We start from the raw sequence: 16,228 nt of genomic DNA, 5'->3' as shown, positions 1-16,228 counted from the left end.
GACGAGTGTTTATGGGGGAACGTTAGAGCACAGCATTGTTGGTGGTGGCCATTCTGCTTTTCTGTTTCCTGTGAAGGCTACAATAGTGATTCTACTGCTCATCTGCCCTGGGCAAATTCTTTCCTGGAGATACTGTTCTTCCTACTTGATATGTAACTGATACTTGTATACTTACTAGGGGTAGCCGAAACCGAAAATTACTTTTTTTTTTTCCAATCTTTAAAAAACAAATCATTATTTTGAAACTATTTTGTTATTTTTATTTCTTTTAACTTTACCGTTGGGGGGTCTGGGGGAATATTAGGGGTCTAAACAGATCCCTGATATTTACTTTTTAAAATAGAAAAAGAGATTGAGGGCACAGAGACATGTTAATATATTAGTCTAAGCCCAAGTCTAGGTTATAAATATGTATATGTATGTATATGTATTATATACTGTATATGTATTATAGTTCCAGATTTATTTGATCCCAATATTGTGGCAATAGACTGAAGCAGCTTACTTGTTACTCCCTGCAATCTCCCATGACTATGCATATACTATTGCATGGTATGTGATGTAAGTAATTGTTTAATATATAAAAAAAACTTGATGTCTGAGCATTTTGTGAACATTGTTCTGTGGTGTATGGGCCAATTTGCATCCCTCAATTTGTCGAAGGAACTGGTCTGAAATTCTTAGCCACAGAAGGTGGCTAAGGTGGCAGTGGGTGAAAAATGCCAAAAACAACTGTTCTTAATATATTTTTCCCAGTTTGGATGTAGTGTTGTAATAATACATTATAGACACTAATGGAGTTTCCACGTTTGAAGTTAGTTTAGTGTTGTAATAATACATTGTGGTCACTAGATGGAGTTTCCCAGTTCTAAAGTAGTGTATTGTAGTAATAATACATTATGGAACTGGGAAACTCCAGCTACTGGCCATAATGTATTATTCAACACTACATTTGAACTGGGAAAAATATGTCAAAAAACATTGGTTTTTGGCATTCGCACAAGCGAATGTTCACAGATATTCAGTTAAGGGATTTTCCCCCTGCAAATTGTTTATAAATAGGTCCCTAAGTAATCATAGGAGAAAGGCTGTAACAACACACCATAACATCAGTGGTTTTATTTAAGATGGCTACACCCAAAACATGAGGTTGCCATTAAGCTGTATAATGGGGGTTTTTTTTTATGTATTTCAACGGCAATGGTGAGACATTCCCTCCAGAATTTTCTGCTACACCCAGTTGACACAACAATTAACAAAGTCCATAGTTTAGAATAACCCAATATTTTGGGAATCCAGCTTCAAGAGTGGCACCTCTGTTATGCCCATTGTGAGAGGGGTGACAAGTTTAATCTATGGTGTATATTTTAAATTATTTAACTAGACTTATTGTACAGTACCTGGTATAAAAGTAGGAGGATGTGATTGGTTAATTTCACTATATCCTCTGCAGACAGCATTGGCTTAGGAGTTAGAGGGTTGACATCTTGCTGGTTTTTGAAAACGTCACCTTCATCTGAAATAAATGCTTGGACATAGTTGAACGGCTCAGGATAATTCAGAGTTATTTTGTTGGAAACATAGTCAAAGATTTGTATGCTAAACTTATAGCCCCTTAAACTATATAGTTAATGTTCAGTTTCAATGTTCTGCCAAGAGTTTTATAATGGATGCACAAAAGGGTTGCCACTTCATCTCTTTAAAACTGATGAATTGCATAGGTTCTGTGGCTGAATAGGGTAGTTTTTAGATTCCTTCAGTGTTTTACCTTAACTGAATTAGCCAGAGAACCTGTGTAACTCATATATGTTCTGTTTTAAGGGGATAAGGTTTTACCTTTGTACCTTACAGTAATATTAAAAGCTGGGTGTTTTTCACCTTAATGCATTCTGTGCATCAAGGCAAAAAACTCACACACACACACACACCTGCTCGTCTCCTCCGCCGTGACTGGAAGACACTCTGGTTTTCCCAAACTTTCTGGTTGTGGGGGAGGTTACTGAGGGCAGAGGAGCCCTAGGCTCCGTCTGCCATCAGTCAAGCTGTGACTTCAGGGTGGGGGCGTGGCTGGTCGCACGCTGTGTGTGTCTTCATGGAAGGACACAGCTAGGTGCGGCACGGCCATGGCCGTGCATGTACGGTGCCACCACAGCAGTCGGGTAACTACCCGTATGGGGGGGAGCCTACCAGCCTGGATGCCACTTGACAACGAGGACATTAAAAACACTAAACAATAAAGAAACATTTTTATAGTAAGTCTGCCCACCATTAATAAAAAGATGAGAATGGTTTAAGGTTTATTGTAGCCTTATGTCCAAGTATTTCTGGGGTTTTCTGTAAAATTGAATACTCATTATATGCTGACCATATGCGATGATGGGCTAACAAATTTGGTTATTTGGTTATTGCTAGTGCTAGCTGGTCAATATAGGGTTTTAAAATATCCACGAATGATCAATAAGTAACACAAATATGCACCAGAGTCAGAGAGATGTCACCAGCACTGGCGGAACTACCAGGGTCGCAGTGGTCGCAAAAGCGACCGGGCACTGGCATTCAGCCTATGGGGGGGGCAGAGAAAAGGCCACAGCTCCCTCATGCTGCCCCCTTCCCCCTCCCCGATAGTGGCGCTTCTTCCCCACCGCTCTTCCAGCCGCAGTAGTAGAATCGGGACATGCAAGGGCAGCTGTGCGGCGGGGATAGAGAGGATCTGTCACTGATCAGGCACCTGTCCAGCAGAATGTGCTTCAGGCACCACCGCCAGGCAGCACATTCTGCTGTGTGGAAGAGGACCCTTCCGAGACGCGGAAGAAGATGCTGCTTGAGTCAGGTAACTGTGTTGTGGATGAAGGATGGACCGGGAAGGGGGGGGACCGTGAAGGGGGGCCCGGGGGGGGGAGATGCTGGTGTTATTCTGCATTGCTGTATAATGATTATAAAGCAGTGCAGTATAGAAACAATGATGCAGGACTACAAGTCTCAGCAATTCATTATATTCTTAAGTGGGGATGCACCAGTGCCAATACTGGGCATTTTCACGAGTACACGTACTTATGAAAATGCCCCGATACTAAGCGCCGATACCGGTGTTCTGTCGAGAATGCCGACCTGGTCGAATTTGCCAACCTCAGCATCTGCGCTTGCGCACAGACCAATATTATCGGCGAAACAGGCATTTATTTACAAAGTATTTTGTTCAAATCGTTAATTGTGATTGTCACTAATATGCCATCCATCATTTCCTGCCATGGATGGCATATCATTACGGTCACAATTAACAATTACAAACTAATACTTTGTCAATAAATGCCGGTTTCCTCGTTAATCCCGTCTGTACGCAAGTGCAGATATTGGGTCATCGTTCTCGACAGAGCACCGGCACTACATTTTTAAACTGAAATGGCTGCCTGAGGTCCCGTGCTTGCTGGGGACCTCGGCAGCCTTCCTGTTAACCACACGGTGCCTGTTTATAGTGCCATCCTGTTTTAAAAATACCTGTTAAGGTCTGTCTGTGCTGACTGGTATAAATTACAGGACTCTGAGGACTGCAGAACCACACCCCTTTCTATTTTTAAATATAGAATAGGGGCAGGGTTCCATAATACTATCTGGTTTCTGTTGTGCTCGTGCAGAAGGACAAGTGAGTGTTGCGATTCTAGGACAGGACGTGTGCTACTGCCAGAATCACCAGGTGAAAATAAAGGGGGGAAAAACGAATGCAGCCACCACATCTAAAGGTGCCCATACACCGCAATACACTGGTGCCCATACACTGGAAATCCTGCGATAGTACGATAATCGTGCAGTGTATGGAAGGCATGCGACCGTTTCTACTGTACGGTCGCACGTCTTCCGTCGAACAAGCAGGCTGAAAAACCCGCCGGGAATTCTACGATTCTCGGCGAGTTAGTGGTCTGCTTGTTCGACAACTGCTGAACTGGCCGGTGTGCGCACACGCACACTGCCCGTTTGCAGACATCGGAAGCCCGCCCCTCATTGCAGTCATCGCAAGTACGATCTGCCTGTCCAAGATGGGCAGATCGTACGTTTTTTTAAGTACTTTGCAACCCTCGCAAGACTGCACCAGTGCCAATACTGGGCATTTTCACGAGTACACGTACTTATGAAAATGCCCCGATACTAAGCGCCGATACCGGTGTTCTGTCGAGAATGCCGACCTGGTCGAATTTGCCAACCTCAGCATCTGCGCTTGCGCACAGACCAATATTATCGGCGAAACAGGCATTTATTTACAAAGTATTTTGTTCAAATCGTTAATTGTGATTGTCACTAATATGCCATCCATCATTTCCTGCCATGGATGGCATATCATTACGGTCACAATTAACAATTACAAACTAATACTTTGTCAATAAATGCCGGTTTCCTCGTTAATCCCGTCTGTACGCAAGTGCAGATATTGGGTCATCGTTCTCGACAGAGCACCGGCACTACATTTTTAAACTGAAATGGCTGCCTGAGGTCCCGTGCTTGCTGGGGACCTCGGCAGCCTTCCTGTTAACCACACGGTGCCTGTTTATAGTGCCATCCTGTTTTAAAAATACCTGTTAAGGTCTGTCTGTGCTGACTGGTATAAATTACAGGACTCTGAGGACTGCAGAACCACACCCCTTTCTATTTTTAAATATAGAATAGGGGCAGGGTTCCATAATACTATCTGGTTTCTGTTGTGCTCGTGCAGAAGGACAAGTGAGTGTTGCGATTCTAGGACAGGACGTGTGCTACTGCCAGAATCACCAGGTGAAAATAAAGGGGGGAAAAACGAATGCAGCCACCACATCTAAAGGTGCCCATACACCGCAATACACTGGTGCCCATACACTGGAAATCCTGCGATAGTACGATAATCGTGCAGTGTATGGAAGGCATGCGACCGTTTCTACTGTACGGTCGCACGTCTTCCGTCGAACAAGCAGGCTGAAAAACCCGCCGGGAATTCTACGATTCTCGGCGAGTTAGTGGTCTGCTTGTTCGACAACTGCTGAACTGGCCGGTGTGCGCACACGCACACTGCCCGTTTGCAGACATCGGAAGCCCGCCCCTCATTGCAGTCATCGCAAGTACGATCTGCCTGTCCAAGATGGGCAGATCGTACGTTTTTTTAAGTACTTTGCAACCCTCGCAAGACAGAAGTCTTGCGAGGGTTGTAAAGTGTATGGGCACCTTAAGGACTGGTAAGCTGCAATTTTGGTTTGAGGGATTAGATGTGTTTGTTGAAACAAAAATATCTGCTGCTGCCATTCTACCTCCCCTGGTCTGCATACCAGTTCAAGTGCCATCAATAAGAATCTCTAAATTAAACTTAATTGTAAATTCCATTAAAATGTTATACAGCCAGGAGACAGGGACTGATGATTAACACCTGAGGCTTCTCAAATGGCTATTTTGCCTTGCTCAATATCCCTTAAAATAAAACATAGCATTTTAAAGTGTTTGCATTTTCATACCTTCTCTTCCTTAAAAAGAGGAGCCGTGAGCTAACTTTAGCTACCCAATTATAGGTACACACCTGCACTCAAGGAAATAGGCAGAATTCCTGATTAGCGTTATTAAACAGGCTAACCCAAAGGCAATGTATGTCACAAGCATAGGATGAATAAGATTTCTATACGGTTTATATACTTGACCTTGCATATGACTTTCATGAGGTATAATTTATGGCATATGTGCAAACATTTATGAGCCAAATGCTTTATTTTCAGGCCCCTTTTAAGCTGCTTGACATTAAACATGTTCTTTTCTGGGAAATAGCCTGATCGCAGAAAAATCCTGCCTGTTTTAACACAAATGCACAACAGCACTTGCTAATGTTAACAATGAACATCCGGACCATTTTTAAAATACTTTTATAAATATTCAACTCTCTAAGGATCCTAGAGCAGATCAATGGACGCCAACCAAGATCATTAAGTATGACTTACCTTGCCCATTTCCTTTCCTTTCTGCCTTTGAGCTTCTTTTAGAATGCAGCTGAATGTCTTCCTGGGGAATTTCATTTAATATCTTGGCAGCATACTCAATTCCTTCTGTCAGATCCTTAAGGCAGCCCTATAAATAAAAGGAAGAATATTTTATTGCTAGAGTCAGCAAAATCATTTTGCTCACTGGGTCCCTAACTCAAACCACTATATTATGATTGGTTTATTAGGGTTACCTCATTGGCAGCTCATGCTGGAGAGTAGTGCAATATTCTGCAAATGTTCCCTACACCATATTCATGTAATCATTTATTTTATAGATAATAGTAAAAGGCACACTGACATCATTTTTGTAGCCCCTTCAAGTGCACATACAGAAATCAATGTGCTTGTTTTATTGTTTCATGAAAGGGCTAGATTTGCCTTTCGGCTCTCAAGGTGTATGTCTATAGATGACAATGGAAAAGGGTGACTTTTCTTGATGATTTTTTCTAATTAATCAGCAGACATACAGTTATCTGTATCAAATAAGCTTATTTACATACTGTCACGTTATTTTAAGCAAGGCTGTATCCAGTAAATCAAGTCAATGTCCTGTGTAAAAGCAGTGGTCTACTTGCTGGTAAGTTCTGGCATCATGACAAAACTTTATTATATTAATATACATAAAGCAATATTGCTTTATGGATCATTTGATATGGGTGCTGTTTTTTGCCATAATGTCTTTAGATAGCATGTAGTTTTATTGCGCTGCATGAGATTTTCATTGTGATAGTATTGCCACTGATAAAATGCACATGCCAGTATTTATTGCCATGATAGCATAGTATTGATGGTTGTGAATAAAGGTGATAGTAGGAACTTTGCATGAGGCACATGGTTACCATTAAAATTAAATTAAAGATAAGGATTATGTTTAAGGTTGAGATTAAATTTCAGGAAAATAGTTTAAGGTTAGGTTTAGACAATAACTTTTAGGTTAAGGTTTAGCAGTTTAAATTTAAGTTAGGTGTCAGTACATACTGTTTTTTTGAATGGAATAAATTGATTTTCGGGTGTACGTAGCATACCTTTACCTAAATTTACCAGATTACATATTGTATCTATCAGAAATCATAAAAAATTTATAAATCAGTTCATATAGAAAGTGCAGTATTTCATCTGCAATTTGATCTGCCAGATTTGCATCTGTGAGTCTTTAATTCTAACTTTTGTTTTGTATTCTTTTCCATTTTAAAATCTAAGAAAATGAATGTGCCCCATTCCCCAACCAAAACTAGCTTCTAGAATGCCATGATAATAATAACCTACAACACAAAAATGAACCTAGAAAAAAATGGTAAAAACACAAGAAACTTTACACGTTCCAAACCCAATTTTTGTTTTAAGACTTTCTGCAGGATAGTGAATGCCAATGAGCTCAATTATTATTATTATTATATTATACAGGATTTATAAAGCGCCAACAGTTTGTGCAGCGCTTTACAATATAAGGAAGACATTACAATCAGTCAATCACAATACAATTCAAGACAAGACGGTAAGGAGGGCTCAATGGATCTTTTTATGCCTGCATCTAGAGTGTAAAATCCCAGCCCCAGACAGATGCTTTGAGAAGAGGGCCACATGTTCTTAAAGTGATCATGTCAGGAGGTCAACAAAATTGCTCACCTGTAAAGAAAATAACTTTGTACAAACTGGTTTGTTGGCCCATCTGCTAAAACTTCAATTTGTTGCAGAGCATCTGGCAACAATTTGATTTGACTCTTCAGGCTAGCCACTCTGGATCCTCCTGCTAACCCCTAGTCACTGCAGGACACAGTAGTGATTTAGGGGTTGGAAAAGGAACACTAGCAGTATAAGGGACCCCCCTCTTTTAAGTATGTGTCCAATTTAGAAGAAGCTGCAAAACGTTTTTTAAAGGGCCCATTCCAACTATTGCACTGCGGTAACAAGCATTACATTGCTGTGCATTATGCATGTTAGTACAATGCAGGGCCATCAATTCTGAAAGGCACCCACAATGCACTTTGCTGATGGACATGTGTTGCAGAGCAGAGCAACACAACAAAAATACTGCATGCCTCTATTATGGTGCACCGCACTGGTATGAATGGGCCCATAATAAAGTAAAAGAAGGAAAAAACCACCCGCATTAAATAAATTAGTGGTGGACTGGTTTTATCTCTACAACGTCCAATTCTTGAAGCATTTCTACTTACAACCCTATGTAAAGTTTGATTGCTATGGACAAAGCCCACTAACAGATTTAGCAAGACAACTGCTTAACAGATTAATTTCAAAGTATCATATTTCTGCATTAAAAGTGGTCAATAAAAGCTTGTTGAGACTGGTATAATCATTGTTCGCTAACTAGTAATAAGCTCCTTACACTAACTTATTTAGTAATGAATAATAAATGGATTTCTTCTGTTTCAAACAAAATTTACTGATATATTCTGACACATTAAGAAACAAAAAGCTGTCAAAGAGAATTGAGTTGTCTTGAACATGTTTCTGCATATCTCCTGGTAATATCTTGCTCTGACTAATTAGCATTGATGCACTGTGGGAGGTAATTCCATAGACGACACAAGCTGTGAAGAGTCCCAGAACATTTGCTGCTCGGAAAACTTCAATGGTAAATGAATATTTTGCTCTAATATGCATTATGAAAAAGAGGGAGCCTATTTTGATTTTATTTTTTCTTTAACCTAAAACATATTTTAACCCATTATTTAAACTACATATTCTGAGGTCATGAACCCATATTGTCCTTAAAATGATAATGTAGCTTTGACCTATGATATGGGATTTTAAAACTTAGTTTGCAAGTTATCCTCATTATATTTCTGAGTTTACAGTAAATCTATTCTGTGACCTGGAAATTATGAAAACTTTAGAAAATGAAAGTCGCTGGGGATATATATCCTACCATGCCATGCTTAGGAAATATTTTTTTCCCTCATTATATAGATATCATTTAATACCTGAAGGGAACAGGTCTAGAAAAACATTATAAGCCCTCAAAAACTTGTGAGACAACTAGGGCCTTTGAAAACAATGAACTGAATTTAGGTCTTGTGTTTAGATTGTTACAGTATCCCATTATGCTTACCACACTAACGGGGCTAGATCAGGATTAATGATTTCTACAGCACTACTAAGGAAAGATGGGCCCAAAGCAAATCCTGGAATCCATAAGCAAAGCAAATGATTCAAGCATTATCTGAGATTATTAACTAGGGAGCGGTAACAAGCACCTAAAACATCAGAAGTGCTTGTCATTTCCTGCAGGGATTTTCTAAGGTGTTGAAAAATCTCTGTGGCTGCCCAGCAGTAGTTCCTTATAATTAGATATAACCTTTGAATAACAAAACAGATACAACTACATAGTAAAATATTCAAACAAAGAACACAAATACACTGGAAACGTAACAGTAATGTCATATATAAAAAAAGTTCTGGTGCTGTCAGGATCTCTCTGTGATTTTTCTAGTACACGTAAGAAAGAAAAAAAATAGATATTTGGGTAGTCTCAATAGCCAATGGATATTTCTCTCCTTCAACTGTTAAATCACAAATTCAATGACTTTACACTTAATTACAGATGATAAACCATATATGTAAACATTCTGTCATAATCATGCCTTTAAAGGTTCTTCTCTTTCTTCATAAAATATATAATTGTAAGAACCAACACAAAGCAGAACCACAAAACCTTTTTTCACTTCCAAGCATTAGTAGCCACTTTTAAGATTCCTACATGGGCCTAATGTGTTCTGCTCAAAAGTACAGTTAAAATTAGATCCTTCTCTGAATCTTGTAATACGGATGAAAACTCCAGACATATGATGACCATATTAATCTTGCATGGTGTTATTGGATGCTTTCAATGTGCTCCATGTCATTCAGCAACTTGTCTCAGGGACTAATTCCAGCTCTGACATATCTGGCCGTATACATGTAATTAAGCCCAAAACTATAGAAGGTAATTCCAGTGGAACTAAGACCTGTACAGGGACAAGTATCCAGGTCTTAGTGGGCATGTCAAGCATTGCAACAGTGCTTTACAAATGCAATACCTGCATTGTTTCATTCCTTTGTTCGCTTTTTCCATTATATTCTCGGCAAAACTTAATCTGAGTGGAGAGGTAAGCAACATCACTTAGTGTAGAGAGGACCCAGTGCCTAGATCGCTTTTTCCCAACATCCTCAGCTGCCATGGATACACTCTCTTCATTGTCCTGGGGTGTGCTTATTTCTAAAGATGACAAAATAACCAACACTTTTGTAATTGTACATCGGTCATTTGTATAAAACAGGAAATTAAAAAACAAAACTCAGAACTGAAAATAGAATATATTAAAGTAGTTATCTAGGTTAATTGCATGTTATATACCATTAAAATAGCATTATAACAGCAGTGCACATGATATTTTACTAAAGATCCCATCGTCTTTCATTACACAATTGATACATCTCATTAACTGTATCAAGAAGGACACTTAAAAAGCTACATCAATAGCTTGCTGTTGAAGAGTCTACATTTTGTACAGAATTGGCCTTTAAGGAATAATTAATGGAAAGCAAACTGCTAGAATAACAGTCCCTGAAGCCATTTTGTTAATGCTTTCTACCATTAACTTCTATCATTATTTATAATAATAAAAACAATAAGGATGACTCCATTGAGGGAGAAAACCTTTGTTGGGCTACTCATATGTTTTTGTTTCAACCCCATTATCTGGTTTGAAAAGGATTGGTAATAATGAATAAAAGAAAAATCTTAAAGCAAACCTGTTAGCGGGTTGAGTAAAAAACTATGCTCTCAGAAGATATCACCTACCTATATATTTGCCCTTCCATGGGGCCCTTCTGAAGTTAATCTGCAAACAATGCCTGTTTGCGGTTGCTACGTCACTACAGTACACAGTAGAGATGTAGCGACCGGTGACTAGAACCACAGCTTGCAGCGGGAGACAAGTGACATCTGACACACCCAGAAGTGTTGAATGCCATAGGCAGCCATAGCTCTACAAAAGGCGAAGACTTGAATCACCATCTGCTGGATGGGTTTGTATTCTTCTTCTTTTGCAGGCTGACTCCACTTTACAATTTTGCTGGTAACAACAGGCTTGCAATAATTAAAATAAAGATATTTTATATTTAGCAGAACTACTTATAATAAATAGAGAAAATATACAAAAACACTATTGATTCCCTTTAGGAAGCAGGCATTGGTGTGAATCTGGTGAAGGTGTATGAAAACAGTAAATATTACATACTTCTCTCATCTGCAGCAGTTTCCCCCACAGAGAAAGTTTTGTTTATGAGCACCCGCCGAGCCCCAGCACTGTGTATCTCTTTTCTCCTTGTTATAACGGTGCTGGAGTGCTCCATGGCTGCCCACAGGTGATGCTGAAGAGATGCTTTTATGCTGTTTACAAGCTGTGGCAGCCAATTCTCCACAGGGCCACTACATTCAAGAGGCTGCAATAACAGAGAAAACAAGTTACCAGCTAGGAACTGGTCAGGATGGAGCTTTTCTAAACATCTCAGCAAGTTGCTTGTGATGATACTGATATATCCTTTGATGACAATAATATTATTTTTATACAAGCAAAGCTTTTAATAAAATATTAGCATCGTAGAGAAAGAGGGAAGATGGTGAATTTAACATTAGATAGACTACATTAAACTACACACTATAGACCACACAAACACCAGTCAGTCAAAAACCTCTTATATGCTCACAAATGTTTTATATTTATACAATGAATTTTTTCGCATTATCAGGTTCTCATTGCTCATAACTTTTACTGCAAACATTTAAACGTTTCATAATCAAAATGACAAGCTTTAAACATTTCCATTATACACTAGAACCTACCAAAGGCTGAATAAACAATTTGTAAGTTTCATTTTATTTGACAGTAAATGCGACATTGTCATTTTAGGATGGAATAGGGTGTAAGTGAATTTTAATGGTGTTATATTGCATTTTACTCAACTGCATGAGAGATAAATCATAACTTCCATATTATTATTACAACTTCTTGATGGGAATACTTAAAGTGGAACTCCAGGTAAATTCCCTTTAAAAAGCATTCAAGTACCTTAACTAGTAACAAAAATGTATCTTATTTATCACTCAGCTGTAGATCCTCAAATTATCTCTGAATTGGTGCCGACACTGTCCTTCCTGCTGGAGGGTGGCTACTTTTGTTCCCCATGGTCCCTGTGAGATTGTAGTCCATCACAGGAGTGAGCTTGGAGCGGTGGCTACTTTACAACACACACACAGGGACTATGGGGAACAAAAGTACCCACGCTCCAAAAGGAAGGACAGTGTCAGCATGAATTTAGAGATGACTTGAGGATCTACAGCTGAGTGATGCACAAATAAGATACATTTGTGTTAACAGTTAAAGTGTTATTAAACCTTCAGGTGTTTTTGCATATATCTATGGCTAGCAAGCAGTAGATATATGCAATAACTTTTTTTTTATTTTTAAACCCTTTGAAACTTATTAAACGTATCTGTGTCTTCGCCATGTGCTCCAGTTCGAAAATCTGAAAAATCTCGGGCGGCCGCAAAGGATCTTGGGGCATGCGCAGTTCAGATTTTCGGTCGGGAGACAAGGAGAGACACAAGGTAAGTCTATGGACGCGTGCACCGGCATGCAGACACCTGAGACAGGAAGTGCCTGCAAACACAGAGGAGTCAACGCTGGATCGCAGACCCGCAGCAGCACTGGAGAGGAGGCTGAAAAGGACAGGAAAGAAAAAGATCGGATTAAGAGACATCATTTAAGGTGAGTGCTGACACTAACATGGGGGGAGGGGAAAAAATTAGACTTTAATGTCACTTTAAGGTACTTGAATGCATTTTTAAGATTGTGACAGGGTACACGATTCTGTGTATGTCAGCGAGAGGTTGAAAAGGGCAGCTTTCCCTGGCTAGGAAAGGGTTAAGCCTGGCCAACAGGTAAACCTCCTCTCTCTCTATTAATTAGCCTGCACCTGATAGTGACTGGGAGGGAGTGAGAGCTCAGAGTGAGATCCAGGCTGCACTGGATGGACACAGACTGGAGAGTGTCTGCATATCTGGGGAATAAGGTCTGTCAGAATAATTGTTTGTATTGGACTGTGGTTTTTGTCCATTTATACTGGAAGCTGGAATAGCCGCTCCAGTAGGACGTAGTGAGGGACACTACTGTTTAGTTAGCCTCCTAAGGTGGAGTAGGCCTTTTTATTTGTGTTACTTTTTCGTTGGATGCAATAAAGCTGCATTTATTGCCATTACTGTTTAAAGACCAGTGACTTTCCTACAAGATTTAACTCCTGCGTTTAGTGTCACTTTAAGTCTTCCAAAAAAAAACTGTGTAAGTAAAGTGAACTACAACTCTGATAGACATGAACATATTTTGAACTGCTTTGAAAAAAAGTATTGTTTCACTTACCTTTGTAAGGTAAAGTTCTTCCCCTAAAAAACTTCTTACACCCAAAATTTCATTACACTCATGTTCTGAGTTAAATTGATATATAAGACTGTGCACATGATGAAACATCTTTACTATGTAGCTGCTTAAAACTTTCAGATCATAACCTGCAAATGTAAACAATATTACATAAATGCAAAATAAGACTTATGTTGTATAAGAAAATATAGAGCAGGAACAAGACAAATAAAAAAAAAAAATAGTTGTGTCTAGGGATGTCCCGATACCTCGGAATCAGGCCCGATACAGGGCATTTTGACAAGTACTTGTACTTGTCAAAATGCCCCGATACACAGCGCCGAAGCTTGTGCTATGGTTTGGTTTTTTTTTCTTACCTTGCCGAGCGTCGCATCACTGCTGCTCCGGTGGGCGGAGCTCCAGCTGGGGTCCTAATTTAGGTGGCCGGAGACTGCCAGATGACCCCGCTCGGAGCGCCGCCCACCGCAGCAGCAGTGATGCGACACTCGGTGAGGTAACTAAGAAAAACCACAGCGGCGAGTCGGCGCTGGTCCGGCGAGCGGAGCTCCAGATGAGGTTCTAATTTAGCTGGCAGGCACCTCTGAGCCAGCTAAATTAGAACCCCATCTGTAGCTCCTCCAACCGGACCAGCACTGACTCGTCGCTGCTCTCTCCAGTGTTCGAACACCGACACAGTGAGTGAGGACAGGGGGAGGGGGGGCACTATTAAGCAGAGTATATTTGTAAATGTATTGTCTGCACTGTATTAGCAGTATATACACTATATGTACTACATATATAGTACATATAGAGTACGCACTGCTAATACAGTGCAGACAATACATTTACAATTATACTCTGCTAACATGAATGGATTAGATGATCTGTATGTAGCCCTGTACTAGGGATCATTTAATCCATTCATGTTAGCAGAGGATAATTGTAAATGTATTGTTGCAGGCACTCTATATGTACATGTACTATATACTACATATAGAATGCACTGCAACAATAGATTTACAATTATCCCCTGCTAATATGAATGGGTTAAATGATCCGTAGTACACCTACATGTTTTGTACTATTATGTACTATGGATCATGATTTAACCCATTCATGTTAGCAGGGGATAATTGTAACTCTATTACTGCAGTGTACTGGATGTGTGTGCTGTATATGTATTATGGATCATGATTTAAACTATTCGTGTTAGCAGGGCAGAATTGCGAGCGCCTCCTACAAGCTGAGCACCGAGACGTGATGCAGCGATCCTGCCCAGCGCCGACTACAAGAGGTACCTCGTGAGGCAACAGGGATCGGAGTGAAACTGTGAGTGAGGGAAGCTGGGACGGGGCTGGCTGTAAATCTATTGCTATAGTGTACTGGACGTGTGTAATGTATATGTAGTACATATATACAGCACACACCTCCACTACACTCCAGCAATAGAGTTACAATTCTGCCCTGCTAACATGAATAGGTTAAATCATGATCCATAGTACATAACATGTAGTTGTACTATGGATCATTTAACGTCACCTGTCCCTTTAAGAAAAAGTATCGGTAATTGGTATCGGCAAGTACATGAGGGGATGTACTTGTACCTGGAAAAGTGGCATCGGGACATCCCTAGTTGTGTCAAATGCAACTGACACAACCCCAGCATCTGTGAATATATTACACTCTAGTTAGCAATTGTTGAGGTGATTCCAGTAATAAAAAATACATTAATATACTCATGCAGACATACATAAATCGTTTCCTATCCAACATGTTTCTCTCCCATATCAAAGCAAAGATTTTTGCCTAACTTCCATGTTTGACCCTTCTTTGTTCTTTACATTCAATCACTTCTTATCTTAATTCCTTATTTTTTTATCTGCTTTGGCATACAGTCATAGCACCAGCAATAAAATGACCCATTTAAATGTTTCAGCTCTGTCCATCTACTACCAAGTCTTATTTCTCTTCTCATCCATGAAGGTCTCTATATATATATATATATCCTATTTCAGATTGTCTATAAACTGGATTCCAATTCTGCTGAAAAAACCCTCACAAAAGATGCAGTGATCCTATGACTGCAAATTGCAAATTCCAAGACCACTCAAAATGCATTCTTCTGTTCTCAGTCTTTGGATGATACCACTGATGATCACCTAATGACATTCCCTCTCAGACACGCTTTCAACAGTCCAATATGAAACAGCAATAAAAAGAGAACTGTCATTGCTTGCTATAATCACTGCTTGCCATGGTCTTTGCATATGTAACCGGAGCAAAGGACAGTATATTTTTGAATAATCAAGTTTAGGTATCAATGCTACGTGAAACTACAGGAAGCTATATGATACCACCAAGCAGTTGTTCTTTTTGGGCTATAGTGGCTGCTATGATGTTTCATTTTCCTGAATGACAGACGATAGAGATAGCTCTAGCACAATAATATTAGCACAGCGACAGGTAGCTGAAGTGGCCATATGGCTAAAGGCCGCTGTTAATAAGAACTAAGCAGTAGCTCATCTATGTTATTTATAATGACATACAAGATCACCTTTTAATAAGGCACATATTTTATCATCATAAACATTTTGGAATAGTATAACTGACAGGATCCAACTGATGATGATAATACAAGATTGAAAGCTAGAGTATTGTGACTGACAGAACACCACTGAGAACAAGCTGAAGCATTCTGTTGTCCCGCTGATACCATCAGCTGTTGTTTGTGCATATGCAGAGTTTGATGTTGGGATCCAACAGAAAAAGCTAGCGGGAATTTGCTGCAAATGTTCGGGGGGGGGGGGGGGGCGCCCGTGGTGCAAA

The 16,228-nt window shown here is 39.9% G+C and overlaps 1 protein-coding gene across 1 annotated transcript in view; it reads right to left on the bottom strand.

Annotated features, from left to right (window-relative positions):
• Positions 1–16,228, bottom strand: part of LOC108797154 (dynein beta chain, flagellar outer arm-like) — a 337,005-nt gene that overhangs the window by 253,469 nt on the left and 67,308 nt on the right. Inside the window, exons 34-38 of the mRNA XM_018568726.1 lie at positions 13,406–13,551; positions 11,224–11,432; positions 10,025–10,172; positions 5,943–6,069; positions 1,401–1,516 (exon numbers count right to left, since the gene is read on the bottom strand). Coding sequence (XP_018424228.1) covers positions 1,401–1,516; positions 5,943–6,069; positions 10,025–10,172; positions 11,224–11,432; positions 13,406–13,551 — 746 coding nt within the window. The remainder of the gene's footprint in view (positions 1–1,400; positions 1,517–5,942; positions 6,070–10,024; positions 10,173–11,223; positions 11,433–13,405; positions 13,552–16,228) is intronic.

The sequence above is a fragment of the Nanorana parkeri genome, unplaced genomic scaffold (assembly GCF_000935625.1).
Source record: "Nanorana parkeri isolate BGI_ZX_2015 unplaced genomic scaffold, ASM93562v1 scaffold1235, whole genome shotgun sequence".
Taxonomy (NCBI): Eukaryota; Metazoa; Chordata; class Amphibia; order Anura; family Dicroglossidae; genus Nanorana; species Nanorana parkeri.
This window is presented reverse-complemented; position numbering and strand designations above follow the sequence as displayed.